This window comes from Callithrix jacchus, chromosome 1 (genome assembly GCF_049354715.1).
Source record: "Callithrix jacchus isolate 240 chromosome 1, calJac240_pri, whole genome shotgun sequence".
Classification (NCBI taxonomy): domain Eukaryota; kingdom Metazoa; phylum Chordata; class Mammalia; order Primates; family Cebidae; genus Callithrix; species Callithrix jacchus.
This window is the reverse complement of record NC_133502.1, coordinates 70426110-70452493: the sequence shown is the minus strand read 5'-3', so window position 1 is coordinate 70452493 and position 26384 is coordinate 70426110. Positions and strand designations below refer to the sequence as shown.

Below are 26384 nucleotides of genomic sequence, written 5' to 3'. Positions count from 1 at the left end.
CGTGTTCTAATTGATCAACACCCGCCTATGAGTGATAACATGCAGTGTTTGGTTTTCTCTCCTTGTGTCAGTTTGCTGAGAATGATGGTTTCCAAAAGAAAATAACTCAGGGAATGATTTTCACTAGACACTCCAGCAGACATGGCCAGGGTGGGTATCCTGATTTATCCCCAAGCAGTATTAAGACCCTAACCAGAAAAAAAAAAAAACTAACCTGTGGCTGAAGAGACATTACCCTGTAAGGTTTCTCCCCTAAAAACTAAACCCAGACCTTATGATAAGATGTCTGTGCTTGGAGAAGATAAAAGAAGAAGCACAGAAATTTTTTACAATAGTGTCAGAGTATTATTCTCTGCTTTTTTTTTTTTTTTTTTAAGATGAAGTCTTGCCCTTTTGTCCAGGTGAAGAGTGCAGTGGCAAAATCTCAGCTCACTGCAACCTTCGTCTCCTGGGTTCAAGCCATTCTCCTGCCTCAGCCTCCTGACTAGCTGAGATTACAGGCACCCACCACGACGCCCAGCTAATTTCTCTGTACTTTTAGTAGAGATGGAGTTCCTTCCATCATGTTGGCCAGACTGGTTTCCAACTCCTGACCTCAAGTGATCCGCTCGCCTGGGTCTCCCAGAGTCCTAGAATTACAGGCATGAGTCACTGTGCCAGGCCTCTGCTTTCTTATGTAAAATATTTACAAACGGGAAACTTTTTTCACAAAGCATTGAATGGCACCTTTTAAGTGTCATCCAATGCCTTTAAAAACAAAAATAATTAATGTAAGTACTGTGTCTGAAACATACAAGAAAGAACAAATAGATAATAATGTGAGTTAGAAGGAAAAGTTGGCATGTGGGAATGTCAGTTGGAACTGGAAATGTAATATTTTACTTCAGGCCAGAGTTAGTCTGTGAGAACAGGGAGGTTGACTTAAGACCCTGCTTAAGACACAGTTGAGGGTGGGCGTGGTGGCTCACTTCTGTAATCCCAGCAATTTGGGAAGCCAAGGTGGGCGGATCACCTGTGGTCAGGAGTTTGAGACCAGCCTGGCCAACATGGCAAAACTCCGTCTCTATGAAAAATCCAAAAACTAGCCAGGTGTGGTGGTGGGCCCCTGGAATCCCAGCTACCCAGGAGGCTGAGGCAAGAGAATAATTTGCACCCAGGAGTTGGAGATTGCAGTAAGCAGAGATCGCACCGCTGGACTCCAGGCTTGGTGACAGAGCAAAACTCGGTCGGGGGGGGGGGGGCGGGGAGTTGAAAAATGCAGGCTGGGTACAATCCCTTATTCCTGTAATCCCAGCACTTTGAGAGGCAAAGGCGGGTAGATAGATCACTTGAGGCCAGGAGTTTGAGACTAGCCTGGCCAATATGACAAAAGTCTGTCTCTACTAAAAGTACAAAAATTAGCCAGGCATGGTGGCAGGCACCTGTAATCCCAGCTACTCAGGAGGCTGAAGCAGAAGAATTACTTGAACCCAGGAAGGAGAGTTTGCAGTGAGCTGAGATTGCACCACTACACTCCAGCCTAGGCGACAGATCAAGACACTCTCTCAAAAGAAAAAAAAAAGCAAGGGAAAACCAGTTTCCTGTGGAGTCTAAAATATTTAAACAGCAGGCATTTAGACTAAAGTGGATTGATTGTTCTCAGCTCTCACTTAAAAACAAAATCTCCCCACTGGCTGCTCTGAAGCCATCTTTGCATTGTTCCTCGTCAGACTTCTTGCTTGCCGCAGTGGCCTCCGCCGCGTGCCTCTTTCGCCGTCATGGACTTCGGCAGCTTTATCGCCAGAGTCCCTGAACTCTTGCTTTCTTTTTAGTCCCCCGCATCGGATCACCGGCGTGCCCCACCATGTCAGATGCAGCCACAGACACCAGCTCCGAAATCACACCAAGGACTTAAAGGAGAAGAAGGAAGTTGTGGAAGAGGCGGAAAATGGAAGAGACGCCCCAGCTAACGGGAATGCGAATGAGGAAAATGGGGAGGAGGCTGACAATGAGGTAGATGAAGAAGAGGAAGAAGGTGGGGAGTAAGAGGAGGAGGAAGAAGAAGGTGATGGTGAGGAGGAGGATGGAGATGAAGATGAGGAAGCTGAGTCGGCTGTGGGCAAGCGGGCAGCTGAAGATGCTGAGGATGACGATGTCGATACCAAGAAGCAGAAGACCGACGAGGATGATTAGACAGCAAAAAAGGAGAAGTTAAACTAAAAAAAAAAAAAAAAAAAAGGCCGCCGTGACCTATTCACCCTCCACTTCCCATCTCAGAATCTAAACGTGGTCACCTTCCAGTAGAGAGGCCGGCCCGCCCGCCCACCGCAGGCAGTGCCACCCGCAGACGACACGCGCGCTCCACCACCCAACCCAAACCATGAGAATTTGCAACGGGAGGAAAACAGAGCCAAAACTTCCAAGGCCCTGCTTTTTTTCTTAAAAGTACTTTAAAAAGGAAATTTGTTTGTATTTTTTATTTACATTTTATATTTTTGTCCATATTGTTAGGGTCAGCCATTTTTTTTTTTTTTTTTTTGAGACGGAGTTTCACCCTTTGTAACCCAGACTGGAGTGCAATGGCGCGTTCCCGGCTCACCGCAACCTCCGCCTCCTGGGTTCAAGCAATTCTCCTGTCTCAGCCTCCCGAGTAGCTGGGACTACAGGCACGCGCCACCATGCCCAGCTAATTTCTGTATTTTTAGTAGAGACGGGGTTTCACCATGTTGACCAGGATGGTCTCGATCTCTTGACCTCGTGATCCACCCGCCTCGGCCTCCCAAAGTGCTGGGATTACAGGCTTGAGTAGGGTCAGCCATTTTTAATGATCTCCGATGACCAAACCAGCCTTCAGAGTGTTTTCTGTCCTACTTCTGACTTTACTTGTGGTGTGAGCATGTTCATTATAATCTCAAAGGAGAAAGAAAATCTTGTAAAAAAAAAAGCGAAAACGACAACAGAAAAACAAGTGTATTCCGAGCATTCCAGTACCATTGTTGTGTATGTACTTAGCTGTACTATAACTAGTTGGTTTGTATGAGATGGTTAAAAGGCCAAAGATTAAAAGGTTTCCTTTTTTTCCTTTTTTGTCTATGAAGTTGCTGTTTTGTTTTGGCCTGTTTGATGTATGTGTGAAACAATGTTGTCCAACGATAAACAGGAATTTTATTTTGCTGAGTTGTTCTAACAACAACAAAATCTAATTCAAGTGTATCTCTCATAGCTGGGCTCAGTGGCTCATCCCTATAATCCCAGCACTTTAGGAGAATGAGGTGGGCGGATCCCTTCAGGTCATGAGTTCAATACTGCCCTAGCCAACATGGTAAAACCCCGTCTCTACTAAAAATACGAAAATAGGCCAGCGTGGTGGTGGGCACCTGCAATCTCAGCTACTCCAGAGCCTGAGAGCGTGCAGTTCCATTCCAGCCTGGGTGACAGAGAAAGACTCCCTCTCAAAAATAAAAATTAAAAAAAAAAAGTATTTCTTGAAAATTACTATATTGAAGAAATAAATCAAGCCTAGTCAACCATAGACTGCCAATTAATCTCTGGTGACATAACCAAAAAATTTTCACCTAAATCTTAAGGAAACTACATAACCGCACCAAACCGATTATTGAATTGGGTCTGCGTCCTCATGCAACTTCTAACAGATTTTCAAGTCTCTCCCATGGACCACAAGCCACAAACCGTTAGCTGGACGCACTATGATTCTTGAATCACACCTTTATCTAATTTTCTAATATTTTGGCACCGACTCCCAGACACTTCTAAAAGGAAAAATGAGGAACTAGGGACCCAAGGGACCACAGCGCTTTCCACTCATGAATCCTGCATTCTGAGTCAGGATTCCCCCCTGATGACTTTCCCATCCCTGCACCATCTGGGTGAGATGAGGCGCTGGGAGTGCACAGCTGCCCAGAGAGGGCTCCAGTCCAGGGCAAAGCCGCTGCAGAGGAAAAAGACAGAACTCCCAGGGTCCCAGCTGCTGGCCCAGGCACCGTCTTACGGCTCAGGGGGACTAAGAGCCAAGCTGGGCCAACGAGGGTTTGGGTCCTCAGACTTCGGAGCTGAGAGGAAGTCTGGGTCCAGCTACAGCCACTTTCAGCCCGTTCCCACCAGCCCCCACCCCTCTCTCACAATGACAGACCCAGCACTCACCATTTCTGGGCTTCCAGGGGGTCCCGGTCTTTTAGTCATAAATCTGCGAATACCTGCAGGACACACGGCCACAGAGGCTTGGCCTCTAGGAGCAGAGGATGCAGAGCAGTGAAGAGAAGAACTGCAACTCTGGATACGGAGCAACACAAAGGACCCGCAGCATTAGGGAAGCGTCCTGTTCTCTCCAGCTGCAGGATAAGGTTTCAGGACCCTGTGTGTGTGGGTCCTGAAAACACACGCCCTGAAGGATGGAAAATTTGATCAGACACTGTGCTGAATGAAGCAAAAATAACAGCCTACGCTACATCCTTTATAGTCACGGGGGCTTCTTCCCTGATCTGAGTCATGCCAACCCCTGAGTATATTTGCATTTAACCTTGTGAATAACATAGGCATTTATAAATGATACATAGTTATTCATAAAGCTAAATATATAATGACAAAATTTCGCATTTTATGATCTTTGCTGCGGACCCTTTGCAGTGATATGGTTTGGTTCTGTGGCTCCACCCAAATCTCATCTCAAATTTTACTTCTGGGCCAGGCACAGTGGCTCATGCCTATAATCCCAGCACTTTGGGAGGCCAAGGCATGTGGATCACAGAGGTCAGAAGTTTGAGACCAGTCTGGCCAGTATAGTGAAACCCTGTCTCTACTAAAAATACAAAAATTAGCGAGGTATGGAGGGTCGCGCTGTAGTCCCAGCTACTTGGGAGGCTGAGGCAGAAGAATCTTTTGAACCCGGCAGGCAGAGGTTACAATGAGCCGAGATTGCAGCACTGCACTCCAGCTTCGGCAACGGGATGACACTCTCTCTTTAAAAAAAAAAAAAAGATCTTAGGCCGGGCGTGGTGGCTCACGCCTGTAATCCAAGCACTTTGGAGGCCAAGGCGGGTGGATCACCTGAGATCAGGAGTTCAAGACCAGCCTGACCAACATGGTGAAACCCCGTCTATATTTAAAAAATAATAAAGTAAAAATTAAAAGTAAAATAAATTGTAACTTCCAGGTGTCAGGGCAGGGACCAGGTGGGAGGTGGTTCAGTCACTGGGACAGATTATCTTCATGCTGTTCTTGTGATAGTTAAGGGAGCTCTCAAGATATCTGATGGTTTAAAATTGTGGCACATTCCCCCCACCCCACCCCCATTCTCTCTCTTTTTCCACCATGTAAGATGTGCCTTGCTTTCTCTTCACCTTCTGTCATGGGCTTGATTGGAAGTTCCCTGACGATTCTCAGCCGCGGAGTGAATCGATTAAACCACTTTTTTTTCCTTAAATTATGCAGTCTGAGGTATTTGTTTATAGCAGTGTGAAAATGGACTAATACATCCGGGCAGCCTGAGATTTCAAAAAGGAGGCAATCTCTGCAGTAATATATGAACCACATGTAAATTTTGAATTTTCTAGTTGCCAAATGTTAAAAAGTAAAAAGAAAAAGGTGGAGCCGGATGCAGCAGCTCACTCCTGTGATTCCAGCACTTTGAGAGGCCAAGGCAGCAGATCATCAGAGGTCAGGAGTTCAAGACCATCCTGGCTAACATGACAAAACCTCGTCTCTACTAAAAATACAAAAAATTAGCTGGGTGTGGTGATAGGCACTTGTAATCCCAGCTACTCAGGAGTCTGAGGTGGGAAAATCGCCTGAACCCAAAAGGCAGAGGTTACAGTGAGCCAAGATCGCACCACTGCACTCCAGTCTGGAAAAAGAGCAACTCTATCTCAAAATGAAAACAAAAGAAACAGGTAGAATAACAGGTGGAATTGACTGTAACAATTTAATCAGCCCAATATATCAAAAATATTGTTATTTTAATATGTGATTGGTATGTAATGGTAAGAAAGCATGTACATTTTTGAAGCTAAGTCTTTAAGTGTAACCTTGTATTTTCCCTTTCTAGCACATGGCAGTTAAGACCAGCCACATCCAGCACTCTGTAGTCACCTCAGATGCCTTTGAACCAGAGCTTCTGCATCTGGACAGGTGCTGGGTAAAATGGGGCTTAGACTAACAGTGCATTTCTATGAGGTTAGGCATTCTAAGTCACGGAATAAATAGGAGATTGGCACAAGATACAGTTCACAAAGATCTTGCTGATAGTTTGCAGTAAAGAAGCCACAAAAATCCAACAAAACAAAGATGGGAATGAAAGTGACCTCTGAATGTCCTCAGGGATCATTACACACTGATTATAATGCATTAACATGCTAGAGACGTTCCCACCAGCACCATGACAGTTAGCAAATACCATGGCAACAACAGAAAGTTACCTTACATGGTCTAAAAGATAAAAGGAAGAGAAACACACCTTTCTGGAAATTGCCCACCCCTTTCTTGTAAAACTCATGAATAATCCACCCCTTGTCTAGCATATACTCAAGAAGCAACTGTAAGTATTCTTTATCGAGCAGCTGACACTGCTGCTCTGCCTATGGAGTAGCTCTTCTTTTATTCCTTTACTTTCTGAATCAATTTGCTTTTGCTTTGCACTGCAGACTCACCCCAAATTCTTTCTTTCTTCCTCTCTCTTTCTTTCCTTCTTTTTTTTTTTTTTTTTTTTTTTGACAGAGTCCCGCTGTGTCCCCCAGACTAGAATGCAATGGCGCCATCTCAGCTCACTGCAACCTCCGCCTCCTGGGTCCAAGAGATTCTCTTGCCTCAGCCTCCGGAGTAGCTGGAATTACAGGTGCATGCCACCATGCTCAGCTAATTTTTGTATTTTTCATAGAGATGGGGTTTCACCATGTTGGCCAGGCTGGTCTTGAACTCCTGACCTCAAGTGATCCACCAACCTCTGCCTCCCAAAGTGCTGGGGTTACAGGCATGAACCATCAACCCTGGCCCTAAATTCTTTCTTGTACAAGATCCAAGACCCCACTCTTCGGTTCTGGATTGGGACCATTTCTGGAAGCTTCTTTTCAGTGAATCACAAAGGGATGATACTAAGGAAACCTCCAACCCAAAAGAAATAGACTGAGTCACGAATTGGCTGTTTCTAAGTGGTGGCGTACCTGGGTAAAGAATGGGATTGGGTTAGTAGCCCACTTTAGGGATTTAGAGTGTCTCCTAAGACAGATAAGATAAAAGGTCCCTTTTAATAAAAGGCAAGAACACTTGACAAAACTTGTGTTTGAGGCGCAACTTAGAAAGGTGAGAGTCTTTCCTAAGATTTAGGGGGTTAGAGGCCCCTCTCAGTAAAGTCTGTCTCAGCTAAGATTAGATTTGGCATTATGGAATGTTAACCACTATTATCTTTGTGTTTGTGTATTTGTTTTAATTTGAGACAGAGTCTCACTCTTGTTGCCCAGGCTGGGGTGCATGGCAAGATCTCTGCTCACTGCAACCTCTGCCTCCCAAGTTCGAGCAATTCTCCTGCCTCAGCCTCCCAAGCAGCTAGGATGCCACCATGCCCTGCTAATTTTTGTATTTTTAGTAGAGGCGGGGTTTCATCATGTTGGCCTGGCCTGAACTCTTGACCCCAGTTGATTCACCCACCTAAGTCTTCCAAAGTGCTGGGATTACAGGCATGAGCCATTGCTCCCAGTCCTGTCTTTAGATCGATCTGCCTTCTACTTTTTGCTGATGGCTGTGGCTGACAGAATTAGGCCAGTACAGGATCATGAACCATGGGAAGCTTTCTTGTCCCTAAAGTGGGAAACTTGAGAGCCCTTGGACTTCCAAAAAAGATTCTTTGACAACCAAAAAGCAGCCACCTAAACTTTTGATTCAGTGCAATGCATGCATCTTTCTCTGGCTTTCCTGAGCTCCTCACCTTTCTCCCCTTGCCATAGGCAGTGCCTCTCTCTCTCTCTCTCTCTCTCTCTCTCTCTCTCTCTCTCTCTCTCTCTCTCTCTGTCTGTCTCTGTCTCTCTGTCTCTGTCTCTTTCTCTTTCCCTTTCCTCTCTTTTCTGTTATCCGGGCCACCATCTTGCCCAGAGACCACGTGTTAAAACTTCTGGTCAGAAGTCTCTGAAATAGGCCAGGTACAGTGGCTCCCGCCTGTAATCCCAGCACTTTGGGACCCTGAGGTGGGAAGATCACCAGAGGTCAGGAGTTCAAGACCAGCCTGTGCAACATCATGAAACCTTGTCTCTGCTAAAAATACAAAAAATTAGCCAGGTTGGTGGCGGGCACCTGTAGTCCCAGCTATCAGGAGGCTGAGGCAGGGAGACTTGCTTGAACCCAGGAGGCAGAGGTTGCAGTGAGCAGAGATCGTGCCATGGCACTCCAGCCTGGGAGACAGAGACAGGCTCCATCTCAAAAAAACAAAGAAACAAAATAGAAGTTTCTGAAACAACAACAACAACAACAAAATGGGTGAGGTTTCCTCTTGTTTTATGTTCTTGGGAGCTTGATCTTGTAGTCATGTGGCAGTATTTTCTCTTGCCCTCCACCATCCAGCATACAGAACGTTTGCAATTTATGTTATATTTAACCCTAAAAAATGACCTTGAGAAGTTAAAAACCTTTGCAAGCTCAACACTGGCTGCTCTACGCTTCTTCTGGGAGACTCCAGTAGAGACTGCTCAGTGCTGTAGCTCAGTAGCTGGGCTTTGCTGTCTCATAGTGCTAGCCTGGCTTTGGGGTTCAGTTTCTGGCTTAGGAAATGAGTCATTTCTGATTTGGTATCTCCGTGAACATTTGCCGATTCTCTTCCCCTCCACGAACCATCTTGGATTTTTCTTTCTCTGAGCTTCCTTTGAAGATTCTAGATTTTGTGGAAACTGCTTGCCACCTTTTTGTACGCTTGTGGTTAGGTTTACAACCTTAGTTACAGCTTATTGGTTTTAGGAGGTGGAGGTTGTTTAGTGAGCAGAGGTTGACCACTGCACTACAGCCTGGGCAACAGACGTAGATGCCATCTGAAAAAAAAAAAAAAAGAAAAGAAAAAGAAAAAGGAAAAAACTTACTGGTTTCACCTGGGAAGTTATGTTAGTAAAGTTCAAAAATCAGAAATATTGACAGTTTGGCATGGCTAAAGTCAAGTAATAAGATAATTAAATATTCTTTTTAATGAGCATTATGGTTAAAAGTTGGCTTAATTATTATCTCTTTTTTTTTTTTTTTTTTTTGAGATGGAGTCTTGCTCTGTCACTGAGGCTCACTGCAATCTCCACCTCCCCAGATTAAGCAATTCTCCTGCCCCAGCCTCCAGAGTAGCTGGGATTACAGGTGCCTACCACCACCAGCTAATTTTTGTATTTTTAATAGAGATGAAATTTCACCATGTTGACAGGCTGGACTTGAACTCCTGGCCTCAGGTGATCCGCCTGCCTTGGCCTCCCAAATTTGGCCTGCCAACTGCTTGGTTTTTCTTTCCTGGCCTGTTCCTCCTAGGTACCCATCCTGAAGCCAGGGTGCTAATCCAGTTAAGAAGCTGACAAATGAAAAATCTTACAGGTACTTCACTTTCTTCCATCTGTGTATTTATATGTGTTGTGCCTGAAATAAACGAGCTTTGATTAATTCCTTACAAAATAATAAAAGCTTAAATCAAAGATTTTTAGAAAAATAGAAACTGTGATGTGTTTTGATTTACATGACTTTAGTAATCTTTGGGAAATAAAAACAGTTGTACATGCTAGGTATGTGAAAAAAGTAAAATACGTTTTTAGCAAAAGATGACAAGAAGTCATGGGAACGTGGATTAGTTTTGGCCTAAATTAAAGGGTTAAAGAATTGTTTTAAGTTAGATAAAATAGAGCTGAAGGTCTAACCAAGTTGTGAAATGTTTAGAAAAAAGTGAATCCGGTAAAAGAATTTCTGTGTGTTAACATATTGACTAAAGTTAAAGGGGTATTCAGTTTTTTAATAAATTGAACACTGGAACAAAATCACAAATGGTTTTCCTTAGAGCACTAATCTGCTCTTTGAGAAAATTGTAAAGTGTTATAAAAGGATTATAGGACTCTGACCTTATGGTCAAACTGATTAAGACTAGATAGATCTGTCTATAAGGTTTTATTAAGAATTGGGTTTGACATCAATATTGGACTAATGCAAGGGTGAGACTTAGCTTTTTCCCGTGAATGAGATTTTCCTATAATAATTTAAAAATGAAAGATTTTTGTCTGCCCTTTTGAATAAACTGGAGCAACAGGAAAAAAAGAAAAGATCGTTTAGAAAGTGAAGTCTTCCCTCTATTAATGAGTAAAGATTTTTGCCTTTTTGAAATGTTAGAGTTATCATTTTGGTTAATGAAGGACTTATGATAATCTGCTATTTGACAAACTTTAAAAAATCAATTTATAAATTATGTATTTTTCTTACATAAATATCTTTTAGATATTAGGTGCCCTAAAGTACAAAAGTGACATTTTGTTTATTTGGTATAAAAATCATACAGGAAGAATTGTCAGAAAGCATTGTCAGGCTGGACGCAGTGGCTCACACCTGTAATCCCAGCACTTTGGGAGGCCAAGGAGGGTGGATCACCTGAAGTTAGGAGTTAGAGACCAGCCTGGCCAACATGGTGAAACCCCGTCTCTACTAAAAATACAAAAATTAGCCATCTGTGGTGGTGGACATATGTAATCTCAGCTACTCAGAAGGCCGAGAGGCAGGAGAATCGCTTGAACCCTCAGGAGTCAGAGGTTGCGGTGAGCTGAGATTGTGGCATGGTACTCCAGTCTGGGCAACAAGAGCAAAACTCTATCTCAAAATAATGTTTTAAAATAATGGAAAACTCCTATAATTCTGATATGACTTAGTGTATGTTATTAGTAGTAATAATTGTTATGCCAATGAGGATTAAAACAGGACAACAATTGTCTGTGGATGACAAAAAGTCTTAGCACAGCCACTATTGAAGCCACGATTGACCGGGAGACTTTGGTTACTTCTATGGCATACAACAGTTTGATATAACAATTATTACTACTAATAACATACAGTAAGTCATATCAGAATTATAGGAGTTTTCCATTATTTTAAAAAAAACATACCAAAAACATTTATACAAGTACAGCCCAAGGAAAACCAAATACCATTTTGTATTTGACAATGCTTTCTCTTTTTTTGAGATAGAGTTTTGCTCTTGTTGCCCAGACTGGGGTACCATGCCACAATCTCGGCTCACCGCAACCTCTGCCTCCTGGGTTCAAGCAATTCTCCTGCCTCTCGGCCTTCTGAGTAGCTGGGATTACATATGTCCACCACCACAGATGGCTAATTTTTGTATTTTTAGTAGAGACGGGGTTTCACCACATTGGCCAGGCTGGTCTCTAACTCCTAACTTCAGGTGATCCACCCTCCTTGGCCTCCCAAAGTGCTGGGATTACAGGTGTGAGCCACTGCGTCCAGCCTGACAATGCTTTCTGACAATTCTTCCTGTATGATTTTTATACCAAATAAACAAAATGTCACTTTTGTACTTTAGGGCACCTAATATCTAAAAGATATTTATGTAAGAAAAATACATAATTTATAAATTGATTTTTTAAAGTTTGTCAAATATCAAATCCCAAGTTATCATAAGTCCTTCGTTAACCAAAATGATAACTCTAACATTTTAAAAAGGCAAAAATTTTTACTCATTAATAGAGGGAAGACTTCACTTTCTAAAAAATCTTTTCTTTTTCCTGTTGCTCCAGTTTATTCAAAAGGGCAGACAAAAGTCTTTCATCTTTAAATTATTATAGGAAAATCTTGTTCCTGGGAAAAAGCTATCTCAACCTTGCATTAGTGCATTATTGATGTCAAACCCAATTCTTAGTAAAACCTTATAGACAGATCTATCTAGTCTTAATCAGTTTGACCAAAAGGTAAGAGTCCTATAATCCTTTTATAACACTGCAATTTTTGTGAAAGAGCAGATTAGTGCTCTAAGGAAAACCATCTGTGATTTTATTCCCATGTTCAGTTTACTAAAAAAACTGAATACCCCTTTAATTTTAGTCAATATGTTAACATCCAGAAATTCTTTTACAAGACTTAATTTTTTACAAACATTTCACAACTTGGTTAGACCTTTAGCTCTATTTTATCTAACATAAAGCAATTCTTTAACCCTTTAATTTAGGCCAAAACTAATCCACGTTCCCATGACTTCTTGTCATCTTTTGCCAAAAACACATTTTACTTTTTTTACATATCTAGCATGTACAACTGTTTTTATTTCCCAAAGATTGCTGAAGTCATGTAAGTTAAAACATACCAGTTTTTATTTTTCTGATAAAATCTTTAATTTTAAACTCTTACTATTTTTAAACCAATTAATCAAAGCTCTTTGATTTCACACAAAACACATATAAATATACAGATGGAAGAAGTTCAAGTGCCTGTAAGATTTTCATTTGTCAGTTTATTATTTGGATTACCACCCTGGCTTTAGGGCAGATCCCTGGGACAAGAAAGCAAAAACCGTGCAGTGTGTACAGCCTAATAAGTAGGCACAGCCAGAAGGCACAACAGATCCTCCAAATTAAAACTCCTATTTTTATACTAGAACCTGGATCCCCAAAAGAGGGAATCAGCCCATCACCCATTGGCATCTTACCTCTCAGTGTGGGGAGGAGACATTTCCACACCTTCTAGGTGGCCAAGAGCACACTTCTCTGATTCAAATATGTGAAAAGCCGAGTATACCCTCATAGCTACCACTAGCTATTACATATCTTAAGTTCTTTCATAATGTGAAGTAATTTCTGATACCCTGGAAAGTAAAATCCATCAGATAATGCAATGCAAAATGGAACAGAGACTTAGACTTTGAGAGGGATCTATCCACTTCCATTTCCTGAGGTTTCATGAGGAAAACAGACGTTTTCCCAAAGTGTCTATTGTGGCACCTTCTCTGTTTTTTTCCAAGGAGTTCCAGGCTCTTAGAGCTTGAATATCTGCAATCAGTTGAGCTGAATTTTCGGACAGGTGCAATGGCTAACGCCTGTAATCCCATCACTTTGGGAGGCCAAGGCAGGTGGATCACTTGAGGTCAGGAGTTCAAGACCAGCCTGGTCAATAGGGTGAAAGGCAGCCATCTCTACTAAAAATACAAAAATTAGCTGGGTATGTTTTCAGGCACCTGTAATCCAAGCTACTTGGGAGGCTGAGGCAGGTGTATTATTCCAGGAAGGTGGAGGTCGCAATGAGCCAAGATTACACCACTGCACTCCAGCCTGAGTGACTGAGCTAGACTTCATCTTAAAATAACAATAATAATTAAGCTGACTTTTAACCATGATGATCTTTTTAAAAAAATTATTTAATTCTCTTATTATTTGACTTTAGCCATGCCAAACTGCCAATATTTCTGATTTTTAAACTTTACTAACAACTTCCCAGGTGAAACCAATAAGCTTTTTCCTTTTTCTTTTTCTTTTCTTTTTTTTTTCGGATGGCATCTACCTCTGTTGCCCAGGCTGTAGTGCAGTGGTCAACCTCTGCTCACTAAACAACCTCCACCTCCTAAAACCAATAAGCTGTAACTAAGGTTGTAAACCTAACCACAAGCGTACAAAGTGTTTTCAAAAAGGTGGCAAGCAGTTTCCACAAAATCTAGAATCTTCAAAGGAAGCTCAGAGAAAGAAAAATCCAAGATGGTTCGTGGAGGGGAAGAGAATCAGCAAATGTTCACGGAGATACCAAATCAGAAATGACTCATTTCCTAAGCCAGAAACTGAACCCCGAAGCCAGGCTAGCACTGTGAGGCAGCAAAGCCCAGCTACTGAGCTACAGCACTGAGCAGTCTCTACTGGAGTCTCCCAGAAGAAGCATAGAGCTGACATCACAGGCAGGAGCTACTGTATCTGGCTTGTTTCAGAGACTTCTGACCAGAAGTTTCAACATGTGGTCTCTGGGCAAGATGGTGGCCGGGATAACAGAAAAGAGAGGAAAGGGAAAGAGAGACAGAGAGAGAGAGAGGCATTGCCTATGGCCCAGCAGGAATGGTGAAGCGCTCAGGAAAGCCAGAAAAAGAGCCATGCATTGCACTGAATCAAGCTTAGGTGGCTGCTTGTTGGTTGGGAAAGAATCTTTTTTAGAATTCCAATCAGCTCTCAAGTTTCCCACATTAGGGAGGAAAAGGCTTCCCATGTTCCATGATTCTGTACTGTTCTAATTCTGTCAGCCACAGCCATCAGCAAAAAGTGGAAAGCATATCAATCCAAAGACAGGGCCGGGTGTGGTGGCTCATGCCTATAATCCCAGCACTTCGGGAGGCTTAGGTGAGTGGATCAGCTTAGGTCAGGAGTTCAAGACCAGCCTGGCCAACATGGTGAAAACCTGTTTCTACTGAAAATACAAAAATTAGCTGGGCATGGTTGCATGCACCTGTAATCCCAGCTACTTGGGAGGCTGAGGCAGGATAATCACTTGAACCAGGGGGTGGAGGTTGCAGTGAGCCGAGATCTGGCCATTGCACTCCAGCCTGGGTGACAAGAGGGGGACTCTGTGTTAAAACAAACAAACAAACACAAAGACAATAGTGGTTAACATTCCATAATGCAAATTATAATCCTAGCTGAGAGAGACTTTACTGAGAGGGGCCTCTAACTCCCTAAATCTTAGGAAAGACTCTCACCTTTCTAAGTTGCGCCTCAAACACAAGTTTTGTCAAGTGTTCTTGCCTTTTATTAAAAGGGACCTTTTATCTTATCTGTCTTAGGAGACACTCTAACTCCCTAAAGTGGACTACTAACCCAATCCCATTCTTTACCCAGGTACGCCACCACTTAGAAACAGCCAATTCGTGACTCAGTCTATTTCTTTTGGGTTGGAGGTTTCCTTAGTATCATCCCTTTGTGATTCACTGAAAAGAAGCTTCCAGAAATGGTCCCAATCCAGAACCGAAGAGTGGGGTCTTGGATCTTGTACAAGAAAGAATTTAGGGCCAGGGTTGATGGTTCATGCCTGTAACCCCAGCACTTTGGGAGGCAGAGGTTGGTGGATCACTTGAGGTCAGGAGTTCAAGACCAGCCTGGCCAACATGGTGAAACCCCATCTCTATGAAAAATACAAAAATTAGCTGAGCATGGTGGCATGCACCTGTAATTCCAGCTACTCCGGAGGCTGAGGCAAGAGAATCTCTTGGACCCAGGAGGCGGAGGTTGCAGTGAGCTGAGATAGCGCCATTGCATTCTAGTCTGGGTGTGTTTCTCTTCCTTTTATCTTTTACACCATGTAAGGTAACTTTCTGCTGTTGCCATGGTATTTGCTAACTGTCATGGTGCTGGTGGGAACGTCTCTAGCATGTTAATGCATTATAATCAGTGTGTAATGATCCCTGAGGACATTCAGAGGTCACTTTCATTCCCATCTTTGTTTTGTTGGATTTTTGTGGCTTCTTTACTGCAAACTATCAGCAAGATCTTTGTGAACTGTATCTTGTGCCAATCTCCTATTTATTCCGTGACTTAGAATGCCTAACCTCATAGAAATGCACTGTTAGTCTAAGCCCCATTTTACCCAGCACCTGTCCAGATGCAGAAGCTCTGGTTCAAAGGCATCTGAGGTGACTACAGAGTGCTGGATGTGGCTGGTCTTAACTGCCATGTGCTAGAAAGTTAAAATACAAGGTTACACTCAAAGATTTAGCTTCAGTAATGTATACATTTTATTAACCATTGCATACTAATCACATATTAAAATAGTATTTTTGATATATTGAACTGATTAAATTGTTGCAATAAATTCCACCTGTTTCTTTTGTTTTCATTTTGAGATAGAGTTGCTCTGTCACCAGACTGGAGTGCAGTGGCACAATCTCGGCTCACTGCAACCTCTGCCTCCCAGGTTCAAGCGATTCTGTTGCCTCAACCTCCCCAGTAGCTGGGAATACAAGTGTCTGTCACTACGCCGGGCTAATTTTTTGTATTTTTAGTAGAGACGGGGTTTTGCCATGTTGGTCAGGCCAGTCTCAAACTCCTGACTTCAGGGGGTCCACCACCACAGCCTCTGAAAGTGCTGGGGCATACCACTGTGCCCAGCCCCTCCTTTTTCTTTTTACTTTTTAGCATTCGGCTACTAGACAATTCAAAATTTACTTGTGGTCCATATTTTAATGCAGAGATTGCCTCCTTTTCAAAATCTCAGGCTGCCCGATTAGTCCATTTTCACACTGCTGTATTGTTTATACAAATTCCTCAGACTGGGTAATTTTTTTTTTAAGTGGTTTAATTGGGCCAGGCGCGGTGGCTCAAGCCTGTAATCCCAGCACTTTGGGAGGCCGAGATGGGCGGATCACGAGGTCAAGAGATCAAGACCATCCTGGTCAACATGGTGAAATCCCGTCTCTACTAAAAATACAAAAAATTAGCTGGGCATGGTGGCGCGTGCCTGTAATCCCAGGAGGCTGAGGCAGGAGAATTGCCTGAACCCAGGAGGCGGAGGTTGTGGTGAGCCGAGATCGCGCCATTACACTCCAGCCTGGGTAACAAGAGCGAAACTCTGTCTCAAAAAAAAAAAAAGTGGTTTAATTGAATTATAGTTCTGTACTGCTGAGGAATCCTCAGGAAACTTCCAATCATGACCATGACAGAAGGTGAAGGGAAAGTAAGGCACATCTTACATGGTGGAAAAAGAATGGGGTGGGGGGTGGGGGGGGCGTGTCACAATTTTAAGCGATCAGATTATCTCGAGAGCTCCCTTACTATCACAAGAACAGAATGAGAATAATCCGTCCCAATGATACAATTACCTCCACCCGGTCCCTGCCCTGACGAGAATTACAATTTTTTTTTTTTTTTTTTTGAGACGGAGTCTCGCTCTATAGCCCAAGCTGGAGTGCAGTGCTGTGATCTCGGCTCATCTCCGCCTACCTGGTTCAAGCAACTCTTCTGCCTCAGCCCCCCGAAGTAGCTGGGACTATAGGCACGCGCCTCCCCACCCGGCTAATTTTTGCATTTTTAGTAGAGACAGGATTTCGCTATATTGGCCAGGATGATCTGAGCTTCTGACCTCGTGATCCACCGGTATCCCCCTTTTAAAGTGCTGGGATTACAGGCGTGAACCACCGCACCCGCCCGGAATTACAGCTTGAGGTGAGATTAGGGTGGAGCCACAGAGCCAAACCGTATCACTGCAAAGGATCCGCAGCGAAGAAGGTCATAACATTCGAAATTTTAAAATAATTGTCATTATATTTTTTCAATTTATGAATTACTATATTATGTATCTTTTTTTTTTTGGAAACGGAGTTTCGCTCTTGTTACCCAGGCTGGAGTGCAATGGCGCTAACTCAGCTCACCGCAACCTCCGCTTCCTGGGTTCAGGCAATTCTCTTGCCTCAGCCTCCTGAGTAGCTGGGATTACAGGCACGCGCCACCATGCCCAGCTAATTTTTTGTATTTTTAGTAGAGACGGGGTTTCACCATGTGACCAGGATGGTCTCGATCTCTTGACCTCGTGATCCGCCCGCCTCGGCCTCCCAAAGTGCTGGGATTACAGGCGTGAGCCACCGCGCCCGGCTATTATGTATCATTTATAAATGCACAGGACGGTACACAAGGTTAAATGCAAATATCCTCTGGCTTTGGCCCGGCTCAGATCAGGGAAGAGGCCCTCTGACTGTAAAGGCTGCAGCTAGGCTGTTATTTTTGCTCCATTCAGCCGGGTCTCTGATCAAATTTTCCGTCCTTCAGGGCGTGAAGGGTGGGTCCTGAAACTTTATCCAATCAGGAGCATTGGATTAGAAACTAATCAGGTGTGCAGCAGGATAAAACAGGACGCTTCCCTAATGTTGCGGGTCCTTTGTGTTGCTCCGTATCCAGAGTTGCAGTTCTTCTCTTCACTGCTCTGCATCCTCTGCTCCTAGAGGCCAAGCCTCTGTGGCCGTGTGTCCTGCAGGTATTCGCAGATTTATGGCTAAAAGACCGGGACCCCCTGGAAGCCCAGAAATGGTGAGTGCTGGGTCTGTCATTGTGAGAGAGGGGTGGGGGCTGGTGGGAACGGGCTGAAAGTGGCTGTAGCTGGACCCAGACTTCCTCTCAGCTCCGAAGTCTGAGGACCCAAACCCTCCTTGGCCCAGCTTGGCTCTTAGCCCCCTGAGCCGTAAGACGGTGCCTGGGCCAGCAGCTGGGACCCTGGGAGTTCTGTCTTTTTCCTCTGCAGCGGCTTTGCCCTGGACTGGCCCTCTCTGGGCAGCTCTGCACTCCCAGTGCCTCATCTCACCCAGATTGTGCAGGGATGGGAAAGTCATCAAGGGGAATCCTGACTCAGAATGCAGGACTCATGAGTGGAAAACGCTGGGGTCTCTAGTTCCTCACTTTTCCTTTTAGAAGTGTCTGGGAGTTACTGTGGAAATATTAGAAAATTAGATAAAAGTGTGATTCAAGAATCATGGCGCGCCCGGCTACGGTTTGTGGCTTGTGGTCCATAGGAGGGACTTGAAAGTCTGTTATAAATTGCATGATGAAGCAGACCCAATTCAATAATCGGTTTGGTACGGTTATGTAGTTTCCTTATTTGTAAGATTTAGGTGAAAATTTCTTGGTTATGTCATCAGATTAATTGGCACTTTGTGGTTGACTAGGATTGATTTATTTCTTCCACATACATAGTAATTCACAAAAAAAATGTTTGTTTGTTTGTTTGTTTTTGTTTTTTTGAGAGGGAATCTCTGTTGCCCAGGCTGGAGTGGAGTGGCACGATCTCGGTTCACTGCAACCTCTGCCTCCCAGGTTTAAGTGATTCTCCCGCCTCAGACTCTGGAGTAGCTGGGATTACAGGCACCTGCCCCCATTGCCTGGATAATTTTGTATTTTAGTAGAGACAGGGTTTTGCCATGTTGGCCAGGCTGGTCTGGAACTGCTGACTTCATGTGATCCACCTGCCTCAGCCTTCCAAACTGCTGGGATTACAGGCGTGAGCCACCGCTCCTGGCCCCGTTATCTTGATTTCTGAATTTTATACTTAACTACATGAAATAGGACTGGGCACCTTCTAGAAGTTTGTTCGTATTACTAATTATTTACTGAATATCCTGTGATGGAAATAAGTAAATGTATTTGTAAGTAAATGATACAGTGAAAATATCTTTTCAAGGTGACAAACCCAGGGAGTGGCAGTGCTGATTGGAACACAGATATGTCTGACTCATGTGTCAAGTCAAGCCATCCAATCACTTGAGAGAGATTCTAACATGCATCCTGCTCACTGAAATGCTCAATGACAACCATTCTAGGAGACACTGCACTGCACCTTAGTGAGTTCCCCAGGTGGAAATAAGTAAATTGTATATTCTCTGAAAGAGATACTTTTGCTTTCTCTCATTGCTGTTTCTCATAAAATGTAAGCACCTTAAATTTTTTTCCCCTTGTATAAACACTGCATTTCAGTAATTCTTCTGGATTTCTCTAACACTTACTTTCAAAACCTAAGTGACCATCTCTGACTTGGAAATTAAAGCCTGAGCCCTGTGACTCCAAGCTAAGGACAATATGGAGCCTGCAAAGGGAGGTTGTTGAAGGCCTTGTCAGTTCTTTCTAGGGAGCCTCCCTTGCAAATGTCCCAACCTGCTCACCCCAGCCCTGGACGAATTCTTTATACAGAGAAAGCAACAGAGCCCAGGAAAGCTGGGGACCCACAGGCAGATGCAGTTAGCGTTAGAATGGGTGGGAAATTTTGAGAGGGAGTCTCTGGATGGGAATTGGGAGGATCTTACTGAAGATAAAGGCGTTGCTGTTTCGGAGCAGTTTCTAGACTTTGTAAAATAAAGTCAGGTTTAGGTAAGAAGTTCTAAATCCCAACAACAGAAAAAAGTACCAAGTATAAGATTTTTAAGGACATCAACATTTAGGCAGACCAGGACTTTCTTTCATAGAGAATAGCAAACAAGCTTAGAAAGAAGGTGGAATGAGAATGGCATGATAGAAGGAAGGGGGCAAAATTAGACTCTAGATCAGAGACTGTCTTACCCTGAAGCCAGCAGGTTCTTAAGGAGAGACAGAAAATGGGCTTGTATGTTGACTCAGACTGAGGGTAGCTCAAAGATCAGGAGCCCTGGGAGAAGAGAAAAATTTAAGCAAAGTTGATTAAGAAGTATTTTGTTTTGACCACTGAAGAAAAGTATTTAGCCGATTCATTTATAAAAAAGAGGTGGACATTTGCAGTCTGTGTCTGGCTATGTGATAAGTAAGGAAACGCAATACCATCTAAGTCATCGTGGGAAGAGTGTTTCTTTCTATTAAGCTGATGCTGATGACCGCAAAGGACATATATATATATATATATATATTTTGAGACAGAGTCTTGCTCTGTTGCCCAGGCTTGAATTCAGTGGCACAATCTTGGCTCACTTCAGCCTCCACCTCCTGAGTTCAAGCAATTCTCCTGCCTCAGCCTCACAAATTGCTGGGATTATGAGTGCCCACCACTGCACATGACTAATTTTTTGTAGTTTTAGTAGAGATGGGATTTCACCATGGTGGCCAGTTTACAACTCCTGACCTCAGGTAATCCACTTGCCTCAGGCTCCCAAAGTGCTGGGATTGCAGGCATGAGCCACTGCATCTGTCCAGAGAATTTTATTAATCACAGCTATTTATCAGGACTATCTATATGCCCCATCTTTCCCAATCTTTTTTTTTTTTTTGTCATATAAATTTTTTCTTTTCCTTTTGACTGTTTCCGAGTTGCACGTTTTATAGTAAACTGGTTAACATAATTGCAGGATTTTGCTTAATTCTGCAGTATCTCGACAAATTATTGAATTTGAGAGAGATTATGGGAGTCCCCAATTTACAGATAGTAGCTCAGAAGCATAGATGGGTCCCTGGGATTTGTGACATGTGTGTACAATAAGGGCTGTATGGTGAGACTGAGCTCTGAATTATGGTTTGTGCTGATTCTGGGTGGTGTCAGAACAAAGATGTCAGACAAGAAGTTGGTGTTAAAAACTTGCTTGGTGCCAGCCTGGCCAACATGTGAAATGCTGTCTCCACTAAAAATACAAAAATTAGCTGAGTGTGGTGACAGGTGCCTGTAATCTCAGCTACTCAGAAGGCTGAGGCAGGAGAATCACTTGAACCCGGCAGGTGGAGGTTGCAGTGAGCTGAGATAGAGAGCACCGGTGCAGTCCAGCTTGGGTGATAGAGCGAGACTCTGTCTCAAAAGAAAAAAAGAGAAAAAGAAACAAGAAAAATAATTGCTTGGTGTTTAGTGAACTCCGCAGATTTGGTGTCAGAAAAAAGATGTTACAGAGCCTGCCCTGGAGGGGCCTCCGGGTGTCTGGTAAGGGGAGGCTCGGTTCTCCTGCACACAGACTGTCACACTGCACATTGTCCTGTGGCTCTAGGTCTCCTCTCAGGGTGGAAGGCACTAAAAACTTAAGGAAAGGAATTGTGATAACAGACCTCCTTCTTTCACAGCTGCCACCACATGATTCTCGTGCATTCGCAAACATACCCACTAGACATTGATGTGTCCACACCCCTCCCAGGACTAGCACCACCCTCAAGAATTCCACCACGCACCTTTGCTTTTAGTGTTTCTTGCCAAAATCCCGTCAAAGTGCCTGCAGGTTTCCTGGCACATCCCCAACTCCAGACACTGAATCTCCAGTAGCAACCTGTTTCCTCCACCAGTGTAGGGTTCTGTACCACTTGCTCATAGTCCAATGTGCCAGCATGGACGCAGGAGTAAATCAGAGTATAGCCCCACAGGGACCACTATCTGCAGCACAAACCAGTCCTACCACTCGCTTACCTTGAACTCTTTCCTGGAGTCTTGTTCTGTCCCCCAGGCTGGAGTGCAGTGGCACGATCTGGCTCACTGCAACCTCTGCCTTCCAGGTTCAAGTGATTCTCCCGCCTCAGCCTCCCAAATAGCTGGGATTAGAGGTGTGTGCCACCATGCCTGGCCAATTTTTGTATTTTTAGTAGAGACGGGGTTTCACCATGTTGGCCAGACTGGTTTCCAACTCCTGTCCTCAAGTGATCTGCCCATCTTGGCCTCCCAAGTGCTGGGATTACAGGTGTAAGCCACTGTGCTCAGTTGAATTTTGTTTCTTTGACCTTTTATGTCCAGGAATACAGGTGATTTGTATCATATCATGACGTTTTTGTGTACAGATTACTTTATCACTCAGGTACTGAGCATTGTACCCACAGATTTCTTTTTCTGATTTTCTTCATCCTCCAACTCTCCACCCGGAACTGGGTCTCAGTGTCTGTTGTTCTCCTAGTGGTGTCCACATTTTCTCATTATTTTGCTCCCACTTAGAAGTGACAACACATAGTATTTAATTTTCTGTTCCTGCACTAGTTTTCTAAAAATAACAGTCTCCAGCTCCACTCACGTTGCTGCAAAGGACGTGATGTTATTCTTTCTTGTAGCTACGTCATATTTCATGGTGTATACATACCACATTTTCTTTATCTAGTCTACCATTGAAGACATACGGGTTTGTTTATTTGTTTTTTTACTATTAGAATAGTGCTGTAAAACATATGCGTGCCTGTGTCTTTATGGTAGAATAATTTACATTCATTGGGTATATTCCCAATTATTGGATTGCTGGGTCAAATGGTAATTCTGTTTTCAGGTTTTTGAGAAGTTGCCAAACTGCTTTTCTCAATGGTCGAGCAAATTGACACACTCACCAGCAGCGTATAAGCATTCCTTTTCTCTACCACTTCACAAGTAGCTGGGTTTTTTGGTTTTTTTTAACTTTTTAGTCTCATTGTGTTTATTTGAATTATTTCTTTTTTATTCATTAGTCTAGTGTTTTATCTATCTTATTATTTTTTCATAGAATCAACTTCTGGTTTTGTTGAGCTTTTTTTTTGTTTTGCTTTTTTAGATGGAGTTTTGCTCTGTTGCCCAGGCTGGAGTACAGTGGCATGATCTCGGCCCACTGCATTCCAGTCTTAAGTGATTCTCCTGCCTCAGCCTCCTGAGTTGGGATTACAGGTGCCTGCAACCACACCTGGCTAAATTTTGTATTTTTAGTAGAGATGGGGTTTCAACATGTTGGCAAGGCTGGTCTTAAACTCCTGACCTCATGATCCACCTGCCTCGGCCTCCCAAAGTGCTGGGATTACAGACATGAGCCACTGTGCCTGGCCTGTTGAACATTTTATAGTTATTTATGTCTCAGCCTAGTTCTTTTCAGCTCTGATTTTGGTTATTTCTTGTATTTTGCTAACTTTGCAGTTTTAATGGTAACATTAAATTCTAAATGAATATCTTTCTAACTTTTTGATGTGGATGTTTAGTGTTATACATTTCGTTGTTAACACTGCCTAGCTGTGACCCAGAGATTCTGGTATTTTTTTTTTTTGAGACGGAGTTTCGCTCTTGTTACCCAGGCTGGAGTGCAATGGTGCGATCTCGGCTCACCGCAACCTCCGCCTCCTGGGTTCAGGCAATTCTCCTGCCTCAGCCTCCTGAGTAGCTGGGATTACAGGAACGTGCCACCATGCCCAGCTAATTTTTTGTATTTTTAGTGGAGACGGGGTTTTACCATGTTGACCAGGATGATCCCGATCTCTTGACCTTGTGATTCACCCTCCCCGGCCTCCCAAAGTGCTGGGATTACAGGCGTGAGCCACCGTGCCTGGCCTATTCTATATATTTTCTTTTTAAATTTAATGATAGAGATTAAAAAACAAAAAATAAATAAAATTAATGATAGACATAAGAAGAATGAATTGAAAACGCTGTGCTCTCAATCTAAATGCTAAAAATAATTTGACACTTCCTATCAATTCCCAGGGTGCTATGAAAATTAAATCACATATGTGTTATTTTCAGCACATTGTTCTGTGACTGTGATAGGATCTGCTTAACACACTTTATTAGTACATGTGTACATGTTTCCCAAGTGCAGACTTACTCAGACATTGCTGCCTTCTGTTGTCGCTGTAAACTTTAAAAATCCAACAAAAAATATAGTATTTCAGGATGGAGATTGGTTGTCTTTATTTGTACCAGAAGTATTTGTATTGTGACAATTGTGGTGGGTGTAAGGGACTCTTTTTTATTTTTTTTGAGAAGGAGTCTCCCTGTGTCGCCCAGGCTGGAGTGCTGTGGCACCATCTCGACACACTTCAGGCTCTGCCAAATGGGTTCAAGCAATTCTCCTACCTCAACAGCCTCACGAGTTGCTGGGGTAACAGGCGTGTGCCACCATACCCAGCTAATCTTTGTATTTTAATAGAGATGGGGTTTTACGATGTTGACTGGGCTGGTCTTGAACTCCTTGAGCTCCTCAGGAGTTCCAAGACCAGCCCAATCCACCTACCTCAGCCTCCCAAAGTGCTAGGATTACAGGTGTGAGTCACCGTGCCCAGCCAGGGACTCTTTGCTGTGCCTGCTTTCTCTAGCTAATGCTAATACTGTGTCTGGGAAAGCGCAGTCGGTATTTACAGGGGACTTGTTGAAAAAGCCCATTCCTAGACCTTTTAGGATCCTGCAGAATTATATTGCATAAAGCAGGGCCAATATTACCAAATGATTTATAAACTTGAGGGGTTCAAGATACATTCAGGAGAGTTTACTTCAACCTTTGATGCAAAGGTAGGCTGCATTGCCTGCCCTATTTCAGTTTGGTAGGAAATAGGTCAGTGCAGTTTATGCTCCCATTACTACAGAAAAATTGCTGGTGTCTGATAGGAGAGGGCAGGGAAAAATAAACAAGAGTTCAAGACAAGCCTGGCCAACATGGAGAAACGCCATCTGTACTAAAAATACAAAAATTAACTAGGCATGGTGGCTGAGGCCTGTAGTCCAAGCTACTACTGAGGAGGGCGAGGCAGGATAATTGCTTGAACCTGGGAGATGGAGGTTGCAGTGAGCCAAGATCATGCCACTGCACTCCAGCCTGGGCAACAGAATGAGACCCAATCTCAAAAACCAAAATAGACATATCCATGTTGATGCACTCAATTTTATAATTTATCATCCAAAATAGTATCATATCTACAGTGGTACTGTGGATCTTATGCTATCCTCTTTTCTCAGAGTTAGAGAATATTTATGTGTTAAAAATAATTTTAGTCACTCTTATAATTCAGAACTTCTTTTTACTGTTTTTTAACTTTGAGTCAAATAAAAATCTTTGCCTACGGCCATGTGGTAAGTATTTGTGTGTTCATGAGTGGTTTTTTTTTTTTTCAGGGACTGTTGACATTCAGAGATGTAGCCGTAGAATTCTCTTTGGAGGAGTGGCAATGCCTGAATCATGCTCAGCAGAATCTATATAGAGATGTGATGTTCGAGAACTACAGAAACCTGGTCACCCTGGGTGAGGATAACTTCGATACACAGTTCCTAATATACCCTGAAAATTATTTTTCTCTCTTTTCTAAGATGTTTTGGTAACTTCTGCTTTGCACAGATGAATTTTAGATGTCTGATTTTAAGAAAATCTTGGGGATTCATTCGTGTAAAACAAATTCTTCAAGATGTTTTATCTTGATTTGAACTTTTCCCTTCCCTGAGCTTATGTATCTTTTGTTCTAAGTTAGTTGCAATTCCAAAAATGTCTCGTGGCATAAAATATCATTGTCCACAACTTAGAATTCAATTGCCACCATCAGTTTTTTATTTAAGTACTGAGTAGTGAAATTAAAGACCTACAAATTTAAAATATTTTCTAAATATTTAGAAAGTTCTATTATGAATCAATATTAATTTTCTAGAATTTTCTATCATATCCTCTTTACTAAGCATAATACCAGGTTGGTTATTAAAGAATTTACTAAGATTTATGTTACTTTTTTTCCTTAATAAAACAGGTATTGCTGTCTCTAAACCAGAATTGATCACCTGTCTGGAGGGAAACAAAGAGTCCTGGAATATAAAGAGAAATGAGATGGTAGCCAAACACCCAGGTAGGTGAGAGTAAAAGAAGCAAGATGACACAAATGAGAGGTGCAAAAGTCATGGAGGAAGCCGGTCCTTAAAATGTGGGGAGTTGTGCTTCAATGGAAAGAGTTTCTGAGAAGCCTGAGTAATTTTTTTCCTTTGCTCTCCCATAGGGACACCTTCTGCCCCATGCTTTTAAATTCTCTAAGGATTCTACTTTGGCTTCAGTAATCTTCCTTCAAGTTCCCAGTGTGAGCCAAAGTTTTCTTTATGGCTTATAAGGGAATGCACAAACTGCTTTGCCATTGCTTCTGGGGACACACAAATATCTGCATATTTTTGAGAAACTCTATGTTAAACCATTTTTAAAATTCTTTTTTTGTATCGTGTAAAATGTGTGAGAATAGTAGTTTTTGTTTCATTGGTGGTGATCCATTTTTCTGCATATGCCATTCTATTTCTATTATTATAGCCTTGAAATATAGTTTAAAGTTATTTAC

At 42.9% G+C, this 26384-nt stretch overlaps 1 protein-coding gene and 1 pseudogene across 3 annotated transcripts in view; both read left to right on the top strand.

The window, feature by feature from the left end:
• LOC100391263 (uncharacterized) overlaps nt 1-26384 on the top strand; it is a 119768-nt gene that overhangs the window by 88368 nt on the left and 5016 nt on the right. For 2 of the 3 annotated variants that reach the window (XM_017971980.4, XM_078364684.1), the window contains 3 exons: nt 17847-17975; nt 25195-25321; nt 25815-25910. In XM_017971980.4, coding sequence (XP_017827469.1) covers nt 17937-17975; nt 25195-25321; nt 25815-25910 — 262 coding nt within the window. In that variant the 5' untranslated portion in view covers nt 17847-17936. Of the gene's footprint in view, nt 1-1811; nt 17118-17846; nt 17976-25194; nt 25322-25814; nt 25911-26384 lie in introns of all 3 variants that reach the window. The other variant, XM_078364678.1, reaches the window with a different exon arrangement.
• On the top strand, nt 1844-2229 carry LOC108591653 (prothymosin alpha pseudogene; annotated as a pseudogene).